Below are 21,376 nucleotides of genomic sequence, written 5' to 3'. Positions count from 1 at the left end.
GCCTATCTCCCAGTAAATGTAATCTCAATGTGTAAGAAGGAGCTTTTATGTATATTATTATTTTTTTTAAAGGAATCAAGAAGGCACTTCTAAAAAGCATTTTCTTAACATTTGGTTATATTCACATTGAAAAGCTCTCTAGCCCTTACGTTCGTCCTTCATTCATCTTCTTTGAATTATACAGATAATTGTGATTTGCTCTAGTGGGGTTAAGAAGTGATCAGACTATCTTAATGGCCAGAATAAAGAGGAGATTCTAACTTAGTGATTTTGGAGGATAAAAACAATACTTCGAGAGAGGTTAATAATCTTTTTAGAGTATTCTGTGGTTCATAAACTCTTATTTGTATAAGTGGACATTTTTCCAGTATGGTTTTCACCTTATGTGGTAAGATGTATGTGGTTGTCAGTGGATGGGATAGATATGCTTATCCATATGGAAGAGTAGTTAGGATCACCAGCTCTAGAGCCAGACTACCTGGATGTAAAACTTATCTCTACCACTTAACAAATATGAATCTTTGGCCAAGCTACTTGACTGTCATGTGCCTCAGTTTTCCATTGGTAAAATGAATTTTGATGGTACTTAATTCACAGGGTTGTCATAAAAGTTAAAACATGTAAAGCACCTAGACCACTGCCTGGTATATAGTATGCTGTCAATTTTTAGTTAGTGTTGTAACTAAAATTACACAGTCAGGTGAATATAGATTGCTCTCATGGCTGTAAAAATCACAGTAGAAGAGCTAGGGTTCAAAGCCAGTAGTCTGACTCCAGAGTCCATGCTTTTATGTGTTGTGACTATACTGCCATCAAGTTTAGAGCCTTTGAAGCCTGAGCTAGTTGGATATTTTAAAAAGAATGAAAGCTCTTTGGATGTGCCACATGCCAGGAACCAAGAACCAAATACCAAGAACTGTAACAAGGAGTAAAAAGTCATATGTTATTCCCAGGATTGGATGCCAAGGCTTAGAGCACATCAATAATATTAATAAACATGTCTCTTTTTTTTTTTGTCTGTTTTGAAATTAGGCAACTGCATTTCCCACAGAAGTCAAAGACTTGACCAAGAGAATCCGTACCGTTCTTATGGCCACTGCTCAAATGAAGGAACATGAGAAAGACCCTGAAATGTTAATTGATCTCCAGTATAGCTTAGCCAAGTCCTATGCAAGCACCCCAGAGCTCAGGAAAACCTGGCTAGATAGCATGGCCAAGATTCATGTAAAAAATGGAGATTTTTCAGAGGTGACTAAGGCTTTGTTTTAAATACAACCCTGCCAAACCCCTGGAGCACATTCTGACAGTGTTTTCTTTGTCATCCTTTTTCAGGCAGCAATGTGTTATGTCCATGTAGCAGCTTTGGTTGCAGAGTTTCTTCATCGAAAAAGTAAGATATTTCTGTTCTTAGAGATGGGGAAAATTTCAGTTAGCAAAACAGTTTTTATCTCTGTAGCTTGCAGCTACAAATGTGATATAATTGAGCTCTGAAAAATATGTTCACCGTTAGCCTCATTAAGTGTTTAAACACATTATTAAAAACTGGATTGTTCATCTTGCCTTCTACTTTTGTGAAGAGTACAAAAATAAGCTAAATAGCACGAGGCCAGTCCCGATGTCCAATGTTTATTTTCCAAGGCTGTCTCCCTGGAAGACTGCCACAAATTAAATTCTTCTCAGGGCTCATGAGAAGCTCTGGATAATAGCAATCGCTTACTTTTCCCTTATCTTCCTAAACTTCATCAACAGCTACCCATAGATTATATGTCCACTGCCACATTAGTGCAATATACCTTCTTATTAAAAGGAGTCAGTACATCGGGAAGGTGGCCAAATAAGACATCCCTTGTCTGTATCCTTCCCCCCAACAACAATTTAGCATCCATCCATGGACAAAAGTGCTTTTGTGGAAGCTATGAGATCTAACATCATATGCTAAGGGACCTGGGGGGGAATGTTGTCCACTTGTGCCTCAGGTAATAGGCAGACAGATCTCAGTCTTGGTTGTGTACCCTGCAGTGGCCCACACACTGGCTCTAGTTGCTCTCAGTTACATACAGTCCAAGAGCCCCTGTAGAACACTGTCTTAGATAATCACCCATAAACAGAGCCTCGGTGGAAGTCCAGGAGTCCAGTGGAAAAGTTCCAGCACGCTGTTGGAGCAAAAAAATACAAGTTTAGATGCATTGGAGAGAGTAAGAGGAACTGTTTGACTTTACTTATGTCACCTCTTCCTCAAGGTGGTATGGCTCAGTGCCAAGAGAGAACTTCTCTCCTGTGATTTCTACTGCAGGGAAATTGAGACCATGTGAGTGGGCACCTGGCTTCCCCAACTATACAGGACGTTGCTAAAGAGACCCTTTGCCCTTTCACCCCATCCAGAGTAGTGAGTCATGAGCTTCCTGACTGCGGGGCAGAAAGAGCCTTAGAGAGAGGCAGACAGGAGTCTCAGAGGACATTAAAGGGACATGGATCTTACTAATGGCATTGTAGACTCCATCAAGAAACCCACCAACAAACTGCTAGGGACACTTAGCCCATAGATCCCTCCAATTGGCCCATAGGTACCCCTAGTGTTCCATGTACACTCTTCTATCCTTGTGTGTTCCTGATGGTGGTGAGAGAAAGCTTTGTTAGATGACTAGCGAGTATGTGCAGAAAGCCAGCCAGACTCTGAGCCATGGAGAGAACACAAAGTTGAGCTTTAGCACCACTCTTGGGCAAGCAAAAGGGAGGCTGTTAGCACCTGTCCTGGTGTATTGCATGATGGAGAGAAGGCATCCAGGCTTAAGAATTCTGCCAGAAAAGGGAACAAGAAATGTGGAGCAGATATAACCATAGAAGGTCTGTGAAACCCTCAGAATTCCTAGCAGGGCAGATGGAAGGTATTTTCTCTCCTAAAGTCAAAGTAATGATGGTTATAAGTGACCGCTACTTCAAATGTGAAGACAGCAGTGCAAGACTTTAAGGAACATGAAAAATGAAGGAAACATAACACTGCCAAAGAATCATAATAATCTACCAGTAACCAAACTTAGACATGGAGATCTGCAATTTACCTAATAAAAAGTTAAAAATAGCTGTTTTAAAGAAACTCAGTGAGTTGCAACAAAATAGAAAAACAATTCAATGAAATCAGGAAAACAATACACAAACAAAATGAGATTAAACAGAGATAGAAATCAAAAGAACCAAACGACTTGAGCTGAAAAATACAATGAATAAGTGAAAATGCAATAGAGAGCATTACCAGCAGAATGTATCAAGCAGAAGAAATAATCTGTGAATTAGAAGAGAGGACCATTGAAATTATCCAATCAGAGGAGAACAAAGAGAAAAGAATGAAAAAGAATAAAGAAAGCCTATGTGCCTTACGGGTAACTATCAAAAGAAACAATGTACGAATTATTGGAATCTCAAGAGAGGAGAGTGAGAGTGGAACGAAAAGAATAATCATTAATATTTAATTTGTGTCAGTCTTCCAGGGAGAAATAATGGCTTAAGAACCACCCAAATCAGGGGAATGATTTGAACATCCAAGTTTGTGAAATTCATAGATCCCAAAACAAACTCAAAGAGATCTTCTCTAAGATCCATTGTAATAAAACTGTCAAAAATCAAAGACAAAGAATCCTAAGGGCCACAAGAGAAAAGAAGTTTGTAACTTACAAGGGAACCCCCATAAGGCTGTCAGCAGATTTCTCAGCAGAAACCTTCCAGGCCCGGAGAGAGTGGAATATTCAAAATGCTGAAAGGAAAAAAGATCTGCCAACCAAGAATACTCTATCCAGCAAAGTTGTCCTAAGGACATATAACGACTTTCCCAGGCAAACAAAAGCTGAAGGAGTTTATCACCAGTAGACCTGCCTCACAGGAGATGCTGAAAGAAGTTCTTCAAGCTGAAATGAAAGGATAGTAATTGGTAACATGAAAACATGTGAAAATGATCTGTATGAATGGGTAAAGAAGATGTGGCGCATATATACAACAGAATATTATTCAGCCATGATAAAGAAGGAAATCCTGCCATTCATGACAACATGAATGGACCTTGAGGGCATTATGCTTAGGTAAGTCAGACAGAGAAAAACAAATACTGTATGATCTCGCTTATATGTGGAATTTTTAAAAAGCTGAACATGTAAAAACAGTAGAATGGTAGTTACCAGGGGCTAGGGGAAATGAGATGTTGTTCAAAGGGTACAGATGTCCACTATAAGATGAATGAGTTCTGGAGCCTTAATGTACAACATAGCGATTATAGTTAACAGTACCGCATTATATCCTTGAAAGTTGCTAAGAGAGTAGATCTTAAATGTTTTTACCCCTCCCAATGGTAAGTATTTGTGGTGATTACTGCTCCCGTGTTAATTTTGCAATATATATGTATATTAAATCAACACATAACACCTTAAACTTAGTAGTATATATCAAAAAGTTGACTGGTAGTGGACATCACAAAGAATTCTCCCATTATCTATCATAACGGCCAACCTACTTCCTTTAAGGCAGTCGAATGAGTAACATTAGGTCAAAATGAAACCATCTCGTGGGATTCATATCACTCTGGTTAACACTTTCGGTTTGATACTGAAATTCTTTTGAACAATCCACTTGTTTGAAATTAGTATACTCTAGTTTTCTCCTTTTAGTACATACGTGGTTTAAAAGGGAGAAAAAAATTAACTATTAAAAGGCCCCATTAGAGGTTTTTTCCTACATCACTGGTCTGCCTGTCAAATTACAGTAAAAATAAATATTGAAATTAAATACCTGCAATTCTAAATAAACTGACAAATAAGAGAACCCTAAACATAGTGCTAAATAAATTTTTAGCGTTATCTTTCAAATAAATTAGGTTAACATGTTCTGATCATTTTAATACGTAGAAAAACAAAATTAGAGTTTTATGTCCACTATACCTTTGAGATATTGAAAATAGTTAAAAATACTAAAGTATTTCCTATTTCCTTAGAGTCTTTTTTCACAAGTGCAAAGACCTTAAAGCTAAGCAAAAGTCAAGAATTATTTATCTTCATTCTCAGTCCTTAAGCTTTAGCAATTGAACTGTAGGATTGGACAAAATAGCAGCAAAAATAGAATATACGTATTGTTGTGGTTTTTTATACGTTAGCTTGAGGCAGCTAGCCTGAACACTAAACAATGTTTGCTGACATGTTTCAGCAAGTGGAAATAGTGCTTTTAACTAATCATTTAAATATTTCATAATACCTTCAAGATTTTTTAGAATTTATGCTCCACAGAAATCAGAGTCCTTCTCTGATGAGGAAAAATTGATGTCTTGCATTTTAAACAGAAAGTAATGTTAAATTTAGGAGAGGTTTACATATTTGTTTATAGGTGCCATTTATTTTTAAACCTGGAAAATTTTACTTGCTTTAACTAGAAAACCTTATTCTAAAATGGTGGCAGTAGGAAAATCCTCAGGGTTTCCCCCTCTTAGATTCAGTCATTCAGATGTCCCACCTTCTTTTGAGAAGGAGAAAGAGAAAGGCAGAAAAGCAAGTAGAAACTAAAGGTAGGAGTGATGACAATAGCAATATCATCTGTAAATCTAAAAGTGAGTCCTTAAAAAGGATGACCTGCAGCCACGGAAGTCAGGATTCCAAAACCAAGAGGTAGACTCCAAATGGTAAAACAGACCTGTCCTTCAGAGAGTGACATGGTAACTGAAGGAGACAAAAGTAAGAAAAGGGGGCAAGAGGAAAAACAACCTAAAAAACAGTTTATAAAGGATGAGGAAGTCCAGAAAGAAGATAAGCTAAGAGAAGAGCCAGACAAAAAAAGTGGGAAGAAGTTGAATCAGGGAACATTTCGTTAAAACAGGGGTTATGTCAACCTCTGATTCTGAAGAGGAAAGAGATGATCAAGAAATGGTGGAAGAAACTTTCAGACTATTCATAGAAGGAATATGCTGAAAGGCCAATGTGAGAAAGAAGCAGCAGATAGAAAATGCAAGCATGAGGAACAAATGGAAACTAAGTAGCAGAAGATGAAGGAAAGAAGCCAAGAATTAAGAAAGTGGAGGAGTGAGAAACGTCAATGGATTCTTAACTTCAAAGCATACATGCCATTATAAAAAATTCACTTAAAATTGATAATTTTGATTCGAACAGATGTATTGAGGCCTTGGATGAACTTGGCTTCTTTTCAGGTCACAATGCAGCAAGCTCAGGAACAGATGATTAGAACAGTGAAAAAAATATGGTGGTTCAAAGTGAGTTTGATTATCATGGAAAAGTCTTACAGATGTTTAAGAAGTTTAAGAACATGTGTTTGGTTAGCCAAGGAGATTCTGCAATCACACAAGTGCTGAATAAATCTCTTGCAGAACAAAGACAGCATGAAGAAGCAAATAAAACCAAAGGTCAAAGGAAGAAAGGGCCAAACAAAAAGCTACAAAAAGAACAAACAGGTTCAAAGACTCTTGATCTGATGTTCAAGACAGTAATCAACCACAACATAATAGAGAATACTAATGAAGAAAGTGAAGGCAGGGCCAGCAGAAAAAAAAGAAAGGAAAAAAAAATCCAGTGAAGAGAGAGAGACTGAAATATCAAATATCTCTGAAGGATTCTATGCTAGATAACATACCTAAGTTGACATACCTAGAATATAAAGAACATTTGAGAAGTGTGTAATGGTTTTCATTTGAAATAGACTGCTAAAAGTTTTAAATTTTGTAATCATAGGTTTTGATGTTAAAACTTGTTTTAAGGGAGAAAATCCCTTTATCTTTGTTTAAAAGTAATTAAACATTGCTTAATTATACTTGTGCAGTATTAACAACTACATTATACATTAAATGTGAGGGAAAATCCATTTAGGAAACGTTGAACTGCTTTTCTAGACATTGGTTGTAGCATATTTTCAATTAATATGTGTATGTTAATGTGTAATTGATAATAGAAAAAGTTACCTTTAAAAAACTGCTACTTATATAAACCTCTCCTCTTTTCCTAATTACAGTGGGTTTTGTGCATAGTTTTTACAAATCTTGTATTTACCATACTCTCTTCACTGTTTGTAGGTTTTGTATAAGTTATGCATTTTTATAGTAGATAAAATGTTACTTCTATACAAGTACTCACCCTCTCCTCTCTAAAGTTAATCTCACAGTCTATATTGTGCTACATTATCCTGCTGCTTTGTAACTCAATAATGTGTGGTCTGTATGCCTTTTTGTATGACAACTATCCAATTGACATTGAACTGACAATTCTACAGTAATTTATAATTTTGTGGCGGGGAATTCAGTGCAGTCACATGATTTTCCTGCAGAGAATGGGTATATATAGAAATGACCTGTCTTTAGGGTTCAGCCATCTAACATCCTTTACATCAGCGGTCTCCAACCTTTTTGACACCAGAGACTGGTGTTCCTACGAGAATCTAATGCCTGATGAGCTAAGGTGGTGATGCTAGCTAGCACTGGGGAGCCACTGCAAATACAGATGAAGCTTCACTTGCTCACCCGATGCTCACCTCCTGCTGTGCAGCCCATTTCTAACAGGCATGGACTGATATTGGTTGGAGGTTTGGGACCCCTGCTTTACAGGCACAAGTAGCCGAAACTGAAGACTAAATGATTAAAAGTTCATTTTTGAGACATTTCTGAAATTTTGACTCACACTTATTAAGGAAGCCACTAAGTGATATTTTCTAAATAGGAAAACAGTGATGCTTATGCAGTAAATAAGATCAGGAAACTGACCTATTTGAAAAATAGCTATATCAGAAGGGAATTTTTATTTCTGTATTACATGCATGACAGGATTACAGAAAGTGGAAATGGTGTGCTGCCATCCAATCTGAGAACTCCATGATCTAGATAAGACCTGGATAGCCACAGAGTAAATAAAAGTACATTGCAGTGCAAAACTTAAAAAAAAAAAAAAAAAGTTTTATTTACACTTTAGACTAACTTATTTAACAAAACAAATTGAGCAATTCTGGAACCCTTTGTTTTCTATCATTAAGTATCCTTTGATAATGAATACAAAATGGAAGAAGTAGATGTATTATAAATCTCTGGCATTTCAATTGCCAAAATTTTTCTGATTTATCAGTCCTATGCCATTTCTCTTGAAATCATTATAAAGCTTTTTCTTTAAATTAAATTTATTGGAGTAACATGGTTAATACAATTATATAATTTTCAAGTGTACATTATAATTTAGCATCTGTATATTCTGTGTTTACTACCCATAGTCCAGTTTCCTTCAGCTACCATATATTTGATCCCTTTTACCCAAACCACCCTCCCCCTACCCGCTATATTTGACCCCCTTTACCCCATATCCCTCCCTCCTCCTCCCTCACCCCATACCTTCTGGTAACCACAAGTTTGTAGTCCATGTCCATGAGTTTCTGTTTGTTTGTCCTGTTCATTTGTTGCTTTTAGGTTTATTTCCCACATATAAGTGATATTATGTGATTTTCAACTTTTTCTGTCTGGCTTATTTCGCGTAGCATGATTATCTCGATTATCTCGAGGTTTATCCATGTTGTCACAAGTGGCAGTATTTCATCTCTTCTTATGGCTGAGAAATATTTCATTGTATATATGTACCACAGCTTCTTTATCCAGTCATCATTTGTAAGACATTTCAGTTGCTTCCATGACCTGGCCACCGTGAATAATGCTGCTATGAACATCGATGTACAAATATCTTTATGGATTTGAGTTTTCAAGTCTTTGGGGTAAATACTCAGTAGAGAGATTGCTGGATCATATGGTAGATCAATTCTTAGTTTTTTGAGGAACCTCCATACTGTTTTCTGTAGTGGCCGTACCAATTTGCATTCCCACCAACAGTGTATGAGGGTTCCTTATTCTCTGCATCCTCTCCAACATTTGTTATTTCTTGTCCTGTTGAATATAGCTATTCTAACAGGTGTGAGATAGTATCTCATTATGGCTTTGATTTGCATTTCCCTGATAGCTAGCGATGTTGGGTATTTAGGTCCCCTACTACGATAATGTTTTGGTCTGTTTCTCCCTTTAGTTCTGTTTGTAATTGCTTTACATATTTCGGGGCTCACTGATTGGGAGCATAGATATTATTAAGTGTTATGTCTTCTTGGTACATGATTCCCTTTATCAATGTGAAGTGTTCCTTAGTATCTTTCTTTACCTTTTTTATTTTGATGTCTGTGTCATCCAATGTTAGTACCACTACTCCTGCTTTTCTCTGAATTTCATTTGCTTGAAATACCATTTTCCACCCTTTCACTTTGAGTCAATATTTGTCTTTGGAGCTGAGATGTGTCTCCTGGAGGCACCATATGGTTGGGTTTTGTTTTTTGATCCATTCTGCGACTCTTTGCCTTTTTATTGGTGAGGTCTTCTCATGGCCATTTTATCTTGTTTTCTGATAGCTCGGTGTTTTTATTGCTTCCTTGTCCTTGTGTTTCTCTTTTCTTATTTTGATTGACTTTTGTTGGTCTTGCCACTGGTTCTTCTTTTATGTTATATACTTTAGTTCTGAATCTTCTGTGTGTGGTTACCATAACAAATAATGTAAAGAATAGTTACATATATATGGTCATCCATTTTCTTCTGTGCATGCCTTATCTCCGTTCCCCTTTGCGAATTGGGATCTTTGAATCCTCCTCTTTTCAGTCATTGTTAGCTCAATTTGTCCCTGTGTATGCTGAACATTCATTACTATCTTGCTATAGCAATTCTTTTCTTATTTAAGCTTATAATGACCTGTTTTTAGTATGGATTGCACTCCTCTGTATCTGTTTGCCTGATAGTCACCTTAGGCATAATTATATATATATTTTTTGTCATTTTGTTTTAGGTGAGCTGAACCATTTCAATATTTCCTATGTTGCAGGCCTCGTAGTGGAGAATTCCCTCAATTTTTGTATGTCTGGAAAGATCTTTATTTCTCCTTCATAGCTGAAGGAGAGTTTAGCTGGATACATCATTCTAGGCTGGTAGTTCCTGTCACTTAATAGTTTAAATATTTGATTCCATTCCTTTCTGGCTTGTAAGGATTGTGCTCAAAAGTCCGAGGATAATCTAATGGGGTTTCCATTATGTATTACTCTTTTCTTCTCCCTGGCTACCCTGAGAATTCTGTCTTTGTTGTTGAGTTTTGATAATTTTAATAAAATGTGTCTTGGTGAAGGCCTTTTTGGGTTGAGATAATTAGGTGTTCTGTTGACTTCTTGAATTCTAAGCTCCAACTCATTCCTTAGATTTGGGAATTCTCCTCAACTATTTGTCTGAAAATGCTTTCTGGACCCTGTCCCTTTTCCTCACCTTCGAGAATTCCCGTTATTGTTTCCTGTCCTGATGGTATCAGCTAGTTCTTGTATTTGTCTTTCATTATTTTTCATTTTTTGGTTTCTCTCTTCTTCCTTCTGATTTATTTCTAGATTTCTGTCTTCGATATCACTGATTCTTTCCTCCATTTGGTCGACTCTATTTTCCAAGCTTGCTGATTCATTTTTCAACTCTTGAAGTGTGTTTTTTTTTTATCTCCAGAAGATGTATTCTGTTGTTTTCAAGGGTTTCAATCTCCTTGCTAAAGAACTCATTCTGCTCATCTAGTTGTTTTTTCAATTCCTGAAATTGTCGATATGACTCGAGTCATAACTCATTGAGTTTTTTCAGAAGTACCATCCTGAATTCTCTGTGATTCAAGTTGCATATTTCTATGCCTTTAAGTTTATTTTCTGGAGATTGTTCTCTTTCTTTCTGAGATGCCTTGTCACCTCGGTTGTTCATGGTGTTTAATGAACTATTTCTCCTCCTGGGTTTTAATGGAAGTGTATTCTGCCTTTATTTCCAGAAAGAAGATTTATTATATAAAGGTCTCTCTTTAGCTTGCTGAAAAGAAAGCACTTTGTTTTTGGTTTCCATTAGGTGGCGTCTAAGCCTCTTGGATCCCTGCTTTACATAAAGCCTTAAAATGACTTTTTATTTTCTAGTAGATAGTTAATCACAGTCGCTACCCTCAGTTTCAGTCTCTGTCAGTATTTGCAACAGGTTCAGTAGCGTTTGCTCAGATTCCCCTGGGGCTCCACGGTGATCTATCTCAGAGGGTATGGGGGGGGGCCTTCTGGGTTGAGAGCTGGGGACTGCGGCTCAACCTCAGTTTTACAACCACGGCCAGTAAAAATCAGCTGTTGTTTTTCTGCTGTCCCGCTTCTTTGCCTTCTGTCCCGATGACTGGGCCATGCCACCGGCCGCAAAAAGCTCACAGTTTTCCCAGGCAGGGCTGTTCAGGAACTCCTTGCTGCTTCTCCCCTCCTCCTCCCCCTACAGGGAGCTCTGGCACTGTGAGAGGCAGCTTCATTTCTCCTAGTCCATCAACCCACACCTGGGGATCTGACCCGTTGTAACTCTTATGCGCAGATCTCATGCTCAGATGTGCTGATGTGCAGTTTGGGTGTTTTTTGTTGAGTTTTGGATGTTCAGCTTATTGTTGTTTCGAGGGGAGAGTTCTGGGGACATCTCTCACTCCGCTATGTTTCCAAAGATCTTCCTATAAAGCATATTTTTAAATCAAGATGGAATACTACTTACCAGCTGACACATCAGAGACAGATGTTCTCCTGTTTAGAGTTTTTAAGATAAAAAATAGTTTGTCCCTTTGACTACAGAAAACCAGTGAAGTACCATTTCTAGATCCTCTTCTCGTGTTTCAGGCACTGAACTGAAAGGGAAAGAGGAGGGATGTGTGCAGTTCTCCCTGCCCCGTCCCCCAGCATGAAAGTTCTTTCAGAGGGCCAGAGCTCTTGCTCTTTCTCCCAGAGAGACCTTAAGGATTACCATTCTCTTTCTTTTACCTAAGTTACCTTGAAGTGGTGATACTGGGTGTTAGTTACTCCAACCCTGGAAAATATTAAAAAAAAAACATCTAATATTTTTTTATTTCTCTTTTGTTTGAGAACCTCACAGTATTCTAGGTCTCATTCTTTTGAGGCTAGACTTCATGTACCTCTCCTTCTTCTCTTCCTGAGAAAGGGCACAACTGTTTTCTCCCAGGGAAGTCAAGAGTCATGTTTCTGCATTCTTCTACCACCACATAGCACCCAAGGTTCCACAAAGCCTCAGGCTTATAGGTCCCGCCCCCTTCAACCCTGAAAAAGAAATTTTCTTTCCCAGAGAATATGTTCGTTTCATTCCTTATAGGGTAAAATTGATTCCATTCCAAAGTCTTTGTACTCAGGATCAGATATCTTCAGTTCTACAAAGCTTTTTATTCCCCAGTTTCTTCCCAATCACAGCTTATTTCCTTTTTGCCCTCCCCTCAGGAGTCTTACCTCTTACCCTTCTTCTGACCAGCAGTCATATTTTATCAAGGATTGGACTGCTTGCCCATCTTCCAAACTCCTCTCTACATTTTTCATGGGATAATTTGTGCTTGAGATAGTGTTCTCTACTTGGACTGTTTGCATCTTGTTTTCCCTAGGTCAACAGTTAGGAATCCGGAAGCTACAGCTACAAAGGCCAATGTCAGAAATCCAGATCACATACCAAAAAGGCATAGCAGACTCTCAAGACCACTGTATATAATGAATGTTACATAGGACAAAGTGAGATCTCTCAAAACACATGCCTCTGTTGGGACATATACACTGGCCACTTCCAGATTCAGTAACTTTTTTCATCTGAAAATATTTCTAGGACTAAGGGGAATGAGAAGTTTCTCCCAAGTATTTTAAAGACCCTAACAAACAAAAGGATCCTCATATATCATTGGATAATTTGGTGGTTATTGATAACTTAAGCAAACAAAGGGATATAGCCTCCTCTGGGTAGAGAGATGTCATCAGGTATAGGAACCAAGATAACACTCTTAAGCAAAAATAGTGGACTCTGAAAGTGGAGATCCGCAACACAAGTCTTTATACCAGATGACGCAGATACAGCCTCTGAAAGTAGGTGTTGACCTGTTTCTGAAAAGAAACATAATTACTCTCCTTCTACTTAAGATGCACACCAGAAGACTCTTTCCCTAGATGCTTTAGCCTCATCTGATTTCAGGCATAGGAGTATGCCTCTTTTTGTCCTTCCCTAAATCACATTATTCTATACAAAATTGAATAAAGAAATGATGAAAAATTCCAGATTTGGGAATCACTTAAAATAATCTCAGAAAAGACAGGAATTTGCTTTGCTAGTTATGGACCTAGCAGCCCGAGGACTCCAGGGACTGACCCTTTTCTTTGTTAAGGACTACATTCTTTATCACTTCACTTGAGTTTTGGGGCCCTCTTCCTTACTTTCTAGCTCTTGACTTCATAGAGGTGATCACGTGAGTCTATTGGTCAGCTGCCAGTCTAAGAACTGTTTGTTACTGGTCCACAAAATAAGGAGTATTAACCTGAATGTAAATCTGCTGTCATTGAGTACAATGTTTATAGTTCATGTGACTTTTTTCCCCCATAAAATGACTTCGTTGATGAAGGAACTGATGAATTGATTTAGCATTCTGGTACAGGTTCCCTATCTTGTCATGGTCCAGTACTTTGAATAGAAATCTATAACAGATCATTTTAGGCATACTTATCTTCAGAAATGAATTGTGTCATGCTCTGTCTTCAGTGTTTTTTATTACATAATTTCTTTGAACAAAAACAGTTCTAAAGTCCAGTGGGTCAAAGTGAATCTCATTTTCATTTCTCTCTCTCCTTCTGCCTTAAGAGAAATCCATTGACCACTCCCTATGTGTTTTTCCATTCTTAACAAATTACTTCAAAATTACTCCATCTTCCCTCACCACAATTCAAATTCTCTGTTATAAGAGGGTGGTCGCTTACTTGATAACTTATGTTCTATCAAGCATCTTATCAGAAGATATTTGTCTTTAGACAGGAAGAATTGGCAAAATCCAAGCCCTGGTACATGACCTTTTTTCCACCAGAATTCTGAGAAGTCGCCTCAATATGCGGTTTGACTTTCTTAAACCTTCCCCAACCTCTAACCCAAGGAAGTTTACCAGATATTAAGTTGTGAGTAGGTCATTATTTCTCAGTATCACTATTAGAGAGATTGTAGAACAGTAGATTACAACAACTGTTTGTTCCCTTGTGACCAGCCGCTTTTCACTGACTAGCAGATTCTGTTATAAGGATGTTGAATTTTCCTTAACTCTGAAATTGCAGCCCACTGAGATAAGGATAAAGGTAGGCACAGCAAGAGTGCTTGGACATATTTCCCTTTCCAGGATCCGTAGGGTGACCATGTGGTCTTTATCTAGGTTTTTGCCTGACAGTAGGAGTTTGGCCCACAATTCTACAGAAACTGTTTTCAGCTTGAGCTTACTTCCTACCTCCCAGAGGTCCAGCTACAGAGTCACTACACGAGTGGACGACAATTATTTTATTCTATCTTGGATAAGCTAGCTTATTATTGGTAGCTTTGGTCATAATTCATTGAACACTTGTTAAATGCTAGGTTCTGTTCTAAACACTACATTTCATTTAACTCTCAAGTATTATCTCCATTTAACTCTCAAGTATTATCTCCATTTTACAGATGATGAAACTTTACAGTCTCAGAGAGAAAAACAAGTCTAAAATCACACAATTAGTGATAGAGCTGGGTCTGTCTTAACGCTAAAAGCTCTGGTTCTTCTAGTGCCCTGTCCTGTTTCTGCAAGGATGCTTCATGCCTGCCATCTGTTTTTTAATTTTTTGTTTTTGGGTTTTTTTTTTGTCTGTCTTACAAGTCACACAGGCTATGTCTCCTTCAACAACCACTTTTCCCCCAAAGTTCTTCTGGAACTAGAGATGGTTTACAAAAGCTCATTCTGTGGTTACCTAAAAAGTACATGCCCCCTTTGTTTAAATGAGAGAAGATAAATGTACAAAGGATCAAAATGTTTATAACAATTCTTAGATCATACTAGGGAAGCATTTACTGTACTAGCCATTGAAAATGATGTATAGTCAGAGGATGAAACTAATGAATAAGATGAGCTCACTTTTTAGGATAAAGACTGGTAGGATGTGTAGTAGATGGAAATAATTTGTAAAATTCTTTTTTGTTTTAAGTATAAATTTCACTTATGAGTTTATTTTTAAGGATAAACAATCCCTGTAAGGCTGTTATTTATAAAACACTTTTTAAAAATAAATTTACATCACTTTTTTATTCACACAGAATTATTCCCTAATGGATGTTCAGCCTTCAAGAAAATTACTCCCAATATAGATGAAGAAGGAGCAATGAAAGAAGATGCTGGAATGATGGATGTCCATTATAGTGAAGTAAGATTCCAGGCCTCCATTGCCAGTTATATCAATTTAACTTCTTAAAATATATTTATATTAAAAAATATTACAGCTGACTTAATTTTGAAGGTAACTTAAGGATTGATGAACTATAGGCATTAAAACTGCCCAGGGCAAAGATGTTTGGAATGTGGAACCATGTCTCTAGAACTGTTCCTATTGTCTGGTTTTCGAAATGTAACATTTATTATCCTCCTCAAATTACCATCCCAGTAACCAGATCTGCATCAACATACCCTGGAAAAAAATCTTCATAAAAAATACAGTTAACAAGGTAACAACTAAGCAGAGTATATATACAAGTATTTTTTAAATGGAAATTTTCTACTCTAAACTTCGTATGGATAGCAAACAGCTTCAGTTGTCATTCAGTCAACAAATATTTACTGAGCACTGATTTGTGTGCAAGGCTCTGGACTTGGCAATATAGGAACTATCAAATAATTATATATGGCTGACCTGTAACCTCTAGTGTCCACCTGAAGAAATGGAAGTAAGCAAGACAGTACCATTTCAGTAGTGTAGACAGTATGTTCCGTGCAAAGTCAAAGATGACAGAGATGCATTTGAGCTGAGGTAGAACAGAGGTGGTATGAGTAGGTTTGAAGAATGAGGATACCCTGAAGGCATTCTAACAGGAGGAGAATGGCAGAAACAAAAGGTACGAAGTGAGAAAGCATAAGGCACATTTGGGACACGAGTGAATCCTTTTGACTAAACCAGTGTGTTCACATAGAGAAGAGTAGTAGTTGAGGTCTGATTTTGAGAAACTGTGATTGTTTGGACTTTATCCATTAGAATGTTGAATTGGTACCAAAGGTTTTTGAAGAGAATAATGAGAAGATGAAAGCAAGGAAGAGGAAAGGTTAATTTGGTGGTAATGCGGGAGATGGATTGGAATTAGGTGGATAGAGAGTAGAGGCAGAGGCTAGAGAGGGGGCTGCCCTAAGAGTCCAGACAAGCGGCAGTTAGGCCCTAAACCCAGATGGTGACATTCAGGAAACACTGAAGAAAAGAGGAAGTCTTGTTGGCTGTGGGAGGGGAAGAGTCAAAAGTAACTCTGAGATTTTAGGTGCGGATATTACTGAAAAAATGACAGATAGATTATTTTACAGGGAAAATGATGAATTTAGTTTTTGATGTATGTAGAATTTGAAGTAAAAGGATATCAGAATGGAAATAACCATCAGGCTATAAGAAATTCAGAACTGAACCTAAGGAAAGAGATCAGAGTTGGAGGTCCCACATCTGAAAGTCATATCTGTTTGAGGACCAGACCAAAGGAGAGTGAGGATGGGAGATAATATAGCAAATGAAGACCAGAGAACCAAGGACTGAAGCGTAGAGAAGTTCACAATTAAAGAATGAGAAGATGAAAAAAAGAAACATCAAAAGTAGAGAGATTTAAGGGGTTTCAGTCTCATAGAAATATATATTGTTTTAAGTTATACTAAAAAACACAAAAAGCGGTCAGGTTAAAGTGATACATAATAAATACTTGATGACTTGTTCTTTTAAAATAAAGCAAATCTCAAGTTAGTTCTGCTTCGTTTAGCTAAAATAATACGCCTGGAAACTCGGTCTACTATTTCTGTATGGGTCTCTCTCTCCTAATCAGTAAAATAGACAGTAATATTATCCTGGTCACTTCATAATAAATGTAAAGGCTCTTTTTAAAGTTGTTAAGTGCTACATAAATGTTGGGCTTTATCATTGACCTACTTGACAGTGAGGTTTCCTTTTACCCCCAGAACCTAGAAAAGTAGATATTTAAAACATGTTTGCTGATTAATCATAACAGGGAATCAAGATACTTGAATTTTAATCCTACTTCATTGTTTGTAAAGCCTTGGGTAAATTAATTCACTTTGTGGGTCTTAGACTTAGCTGATGTTCTATAGACCTCCAGTTTTATGGCTGGCAGCAGAAAGATTCAGGGGAGTTCGTGGAACATAAATGGATCGGCATCACTGAAGTTACATCCTTGCCTTCCAAAAAGCAGCTTCAACTTATTCATAGAAATGGCCTTGAGCCTGACCCTTTTTGTACTCTCAAGGAGAGCAGTAATCTTATAGTCAAGTACTATAATCAGTGTTCTATATAAACACATTTGTTAGAATTCTTTTGTGTTCTACAGTAATATTTTATACATACATTTTATTTGGTGTGTACAGATAGAGTCATATTCTATGAAGTGCCATTTTGTGTTTTAGTTTACATAATAAGGCTTCTTCCTTATGCCTTAGCCAATGGAAAAATAACTGACGTTGATTTCCAAGGTATATGAAAATGAACAATACAAATGGGTAGTTCGTTTAGTGCCTGTATTTAATTACATGAGTTAAACCAATAATAATGAAATTTAATTTGTTTTTAAAACTGCATTTTGACTTTTTATTTGCAAGACAGTTTTTTCTTTTATAAAATATTTCAATTACAGTTGACATACAATATTATTTATTTCTAAAGATAAAATTAACATATAATAAATGCACACATCTTAACTGAAACAGTTTGATGAATTTTGACAATTGTATACACCTATGTAACTTAACCACCAGAAATAAGAAATATATTCTCCAAGAAATTTTGCATGTACCTATTTCCAGTCAGTCTCCACACCCCCACCATCTGATTTCTATCATCATAGGTTAGTTTTGCCTGTATTTTAGCATCATAAAAATGGAATCATTCAGTATGTACCCTTTTATATCTGGCTTCTTTTGCTTAAGTTTGATTTTGAGATACATCCGTGTTATTGAGTATATCAAAAGTTTGTTCTTTTTCATTACTAAATAATATTCCATTGTATTGATATGTGATTTTTAAATCCATTTTCCTGTTGATGGATTTTGGATTTTTTTTCAGTTGGGGGCTATTATGTATAAGGCTGCTTTAAACATTCTTATCTATGGCCTTTTGTGGATATATGCTTTTATTTTTCTTGGATAAATACCTAGGAGTGTAATTGTGGGATTCTAGAGAAGTTATATATTTAACTTTATAAGAAATTGCCAGAGTTTTTCAAAGTGGTTGGACTGTTTTATACTCCTCCCAGCAATGAATGAAAGTTTCAGTTGCTTCCCATCCTCACGAACATCTGATGTTTCTAGACTTTTTAAATTTTTGCCATTCTATTAGGTATGAATTGGTATCTCATTATGGTTTTTATTTGTATTTTAATAATGATAGTGAATATTCATTTATATGCTCCTTTGCCTTTCATATATCTTCTTTTGTCAAATGTTCAATTCTTTTGCCCATTTTAAAAAATTGCATGTTCATTTTTTTTTTATTAATTTGTGGGAGGTGTTTCTACATTCTGGATATAAGTCTTGTCAGATATACATGCTACAGATTTATTTACTAGTCTTTAATTTGTATACTCATTTTCTTAATTGAGTTCTTAATTGAGCAGAAAGTTTTAGTTTTGATGAAGTCCAATTTACCATTTAATAGTTTGTTCTTTTTGTGTCTGGTCTGAGAACTCTGCTTACTTCAGGATTATGAAGATATTGTCTTATATTTTCTTCTATAAACATTGTTTCTGAGTTTTATGTTTAAATCTATAATCTTTGTGAGCATGGAATGAGATAGAGGTCAAGATTTATTTGATGAAAAATAAAACTTTCTTTTTGCCCCAGTGAATTACTTTGGCACCTTGATCAAATTTAAGTTCTTCATATATGTGTAGGCTATTTCTGGACTGTTCTGTACCACTGATCTCTTTGTCCATCTTGACATCAATATCACACTGTCTTGATTACTGTAACTATAAGCCTTAAAGCCAGGTAGCATTACCCTTCCAACTTTATTTTTTTCATGGTCATTTTGTCTAGTCTTCATCCTTTGAATTTCCATATAAAATTTAGAGTCATCTTTCCTATTGCCTCAAAATAGCCTGCTGGAAGTTTTTCAGTGATTTTGCTAAATTTATATATCACTACATGGATAATGGAGAGCTTAATTAACACTATTGAATATTTCAGTCAGTGAACATTTATTTAGGTCGTTTTTAATTTCTCCCAGCAATATTTTGTGATATTTAAGATATAAGTCTTTTGCCGGATTTATTGTTAGATAATGGATATTTCAGTGCTACTATAAATAATATTGCTTGATTTGTTTTTTCAGTTTGTTGTTGCTAGTATATAAAAATACAATTGGTCTTGTATGTTAATCTTATAATCTGCAGCCTTCCTTGCTAAATCTGCTTATTAGTTTTAGTACATAATCATGTCATCTGCACAGAAGGACAGTTTTACGTTTGCCAATCTATATGTCTTTTCTCTCTTTTTCTTGCCTTATTACATTAGATAGGACTTTCAGCATAATGTTAAATAGAACTGGTAAGAACAGACATTCTTGACTTTTTCTCAAACTTAGAATAGGAATGTTCAGCCTCTAGGTTTTTAGTAGATGCCCTTTATCAGATTGAGGAAGATCTCTTCTATTCTTTTTCCTGAGAATTCTTTTTCAATATCATGAAGGGGTATTGAGTTTTTTCAAATGCCCTTTCTGCATCTACAGGTGTAGATATCATTTTTCTCTTTTGTTCTCTTTATGTAGTGTATTACATTGATTTTTTTTTCCTAATTGTAAACCAACTTTACGTTCTTGAGACAAAGCTCATTAGTTTGTAACAGATTGTTAATTCCTTGAAAGTTCTTCCTTCCCACTGTTGCTGGAAATGTTAATTTAGTTATTAAATGTTAATATAAGATCATTTATTCAAGCAGTAACATTTAACAAACATCTAGTATGCACTGCCACTATATGAGTGACTGAAGAAACCAATATAAATAAGATATTGTTCCCGACTTTTAAAGAGTCTCACAGCCTGTTTGGAAAGTCAGATACGTAATGGGGAAGTGTAGTGATAAATACACATTCAATGAATTCTCAAGAGTAGAGAAAAAGGATGCCTAATATTTTGCTACTCTGTATTGATCAGGAGAAGGTTCTTGGGAGAGGTGATACCTAAGCTGTTTTAAGGGATTAACCAAATGAAAGGGATTAAAGGACAAGAGGGTACAGCATGAAAAAAGGCACAAAGTTAAAACAACACCATGGTGCTTCAAGGGAAATCCTAGTAGTTCACTGTTGTTGGAGCATAAAGTTCAAGGCTGGCTGTGATGATATTATAGAAGAGATCATTGCAAGCCTTGTGTGCCAAATGAAAGAGCTTGCCATTTGTTCTATGAATGATGGGCAGCCATCATGAGATTTTAAGAAGGGGAGAGGGACATGGTCTGGTTTGCAAATTAATCAAAGCTCTATGGCAGATTCGTGGAGGATAGATTGAAAAGTGCCAATGCTGGAGGCAGGAAGATCAATTAGAAAAGAGTAATCAGGTTTTGAACCTTAGCCATGAGAGTAGAGATGGAGAAGAAGAGCCAGATTTGAGAAATTTTAGAAAGTAAAACTGGTAGAACTTGGTGATGAACTGATTAGAAGTTGAGCAGAGGTGAGTGTATTAGTTTCCTGTGGCTGCCTTAACAAAATTCATAAACTGAGTGGCTTAAAACAACAGAAATTTATTGTGTCACAGTTCTAGTTTCTAGAAGCCTGAAATCAAGATGTCATCGGGACCATGCTCCGTCTGAGACTGGATAGACTCCTTCTGTGCCTCTTCCTAGCTTCTGATGGTGGCTGTTGCTTTTTGGCATTGTTTGGCTTGAAGCTGCATTACTCCAATCTCTGCCTCTGTAGTCACATGATATTCTCCCTGTGTGACTCTGTCTTCTAAGGATATCAGTTGTATTGGATTAAGAGCCCACCCTACTCCAGTATGACTTCCTTAACTAATTGCATCTGCAGTGACCCCATTTCCAAATAAGGTCACATTCTTGAGGTACTGAGGATTAGGAATTCAACTTTTTGAAGGACAGTTCAATCCATAACATAGGGTAAAGTCAAAACTGCAAACTGCTCTTAGTTTTCTAGCTAAGGGTTCCTATGTGTTGCCACTGGCTAGATAGGAAATATAAATGAAAGAGCTAGTTTAGAAAGAAGACGAGTTCAAAATTGTGTAAAGGACATACAGAAAGAGCCATTTTAGTAACCAGTTCTATAGGTCTGACGTGCATCTCTT

At 36.6% G+C, this 21,376-nt stretch overlaps 1 protein-coding gene and 1 pseudogene across 1 annotated transcript in view; both read left to right on the top strand.

Moving 5' to 3' along the window:
* DOCK11 (dedicator of cytokinesis 11) overlaps positions 1-21,376 on the top strand; it is a 177,019-nt gene that overhangs the window by 138,327 nt on the left and 17,316 nt on the right. The window contains 3 exon segments of the mRNA XM_039842502.1: positions 1,033-1,248; positions 1,333-1,390; positions 15,152-15,258. Of these exon segments, the coding sequence (XP_039698436.1) occupies positions 1,033-1,248; positions 1,333-1,390; positions 15,152-15,258 (381 nt within the window).
* On the top strand, positions 1,397-7,904 carry LOC120586053 (PC4 and SFRS1-interacting protein-like; annotated as a pseudogene).

The sequence above is a fragment of the Pteropus medius genome, unplaced genomic scaffold, assembly GCF_902729225.1.
Source record: "Pteropus medius unplaced genomic scaffold, Ma_sr-lr_union100, whole genome shotgun sequence".
NCBI lineage: Eukaryota > Metazoa > Chordata > Mammalia > Chiroptera > Pteropodidae > Pteropus > Pteropus medius.
This window is presented reverse-complemented; position numbering and strand designations above follow the sequence as displayed.